Here is a 1,379-nt window from a genome sequence, read left to right on the forward strand (position 1 = left end):
ACACACACACACACACACACACACACACACACACACACACACACACACACCTCTTGACGTCGTCCTTGTCGGCGACCTCGTACGACAGCTCGATGTTGGGGTAGCGGTTGGAGAAGCGGGCGACGTCGGCCATCTGGGCGTCGGACAGCTGCAGCAGCGCCGTCCGCTCCTCGTCCTCCATCTCCATGATGTCGAAGATGCTCTCCACGCCCTGACGGAGGGACAAGAGACGGAGACACAGAGACACGGGCGCTCAGGTAGCCGCTCTCTCACCGTGTGATCACCTGATTAATAATCTACTCTCATACACACCTGGGCTCCAGCGGCTCTTTACTCATCGTTCATCATTTATGCTAAAAGGTCTTTTATTAGCTAAAAATGATGTACTCTTATTTTTATACTGTTTTCCTATGCTGTATTTTTTTTTATACCTCTTTATTTTGTATTTAAGTGTGTTGTAATCTGCTGAAATCTGCTGCTGAAAATTCAATTTTCTTGCAGGAATCATCCCGAAAGAAAGATAATTGGAAAAACCCCTTCAGTGGATGTTTTTGTTATTTAACAGCAATTTACTGCTGACGTAAGTTATTACGTTAAAGTGATCCTTTATAATAATAGTAATAATGATAATGTTTACTTTACTAATATCGGTGCCTTGCTTAAGAGCACCTTGGCAGTGCCCAGGAGGTGAACTGGCAGCTAGCAGCCAGTTCACCTCCACACTTTGGGCCGTACGGGGACTTGAACCTGCGACCCTCCGGTTCCCAACTCCCTACAGACAGTTACTGCTACGACAAGGCTTATCTTGGATATACATGTTATTCTGACAGATGGTTATTAGTTAATAATGGATGTTATTAATTAATAATGGATGTTATTAATTAATAATGGATGTTATTAATTAATAATCTAAGCCAGACGCTGAGTTGGACCTGAGGAAACTTTTCTGGTATTGATTTTATTAATCCTCCTTTTACTAATTCTGTCTCTTTCCTTTTACGTCTGAAGACTCGACACCAAGACGTGTGTTCCTGCGGGAACACTGGCTAGCAGTGATGTCATGCCCCCCCCGGCGTCCGTACCTTGTCTGTGCAGCGCTTGATGTGCTCCGAGGTGAAGAAGGGCAGCTGTTTGAGGTACGAGTCCTTGGACCACATCGCCTGGGTCACCATCTGAGCCAGCTCCATGGCCGCCAGGGCCGGACTCAGCCAGCCGTTACTGGACAGCACGTCCACGCAGGCCTGGATCAGCCGCACCGCCTGCAGACACAGCGCAGGGCTTAGACACACAATCACACACACACAACACGCCTGCAGACACGACGCAGGGCTCAGACACACAATCTCACACACACACAACACGCCTGCAGACACAACGCA

General features: G+C 47.6%; 1 protein-coding gene across 1 annotated transcript in view; it reads right to left on the bottom strand.

Annotated features, from left to right (window-relative positions):
• snrnp200 (small nuclear ribonucleoprotein 200 (U5)) overlaps positions 1-1,379 on the bottom strand; it is a 62,240-nt gene that overhangs the window by 2,905 nt on the left and 57,956 nt on the right. The window contains 2 exon segments of the mRNA XM_032511655.1: positions 51-211; positions 1,083-1,259. Of these exon segments, the coding sequence (XP_032367546.1) occupies positions 51-211; positions 1,083-1,259 (338 nt within the window).

This window comes from Etheostoma spectabile, unplaced genomic scaffold (assembly GCF_008692095.1).
Source record: "Etheostoma spectabile isolate EspeVRDwgs_2016 unplaced genomic scaffold, UIUC_Espe_1.0 scaffold431, whole genome shotgun sequence".
In the NCBI taxonomy this organism is placed as follows: Eukaryota; Metazoa; Chordata; class Actinopteri; order Perciformes; family Percidae; genus Etheostoma; species Etheostoma spectabile.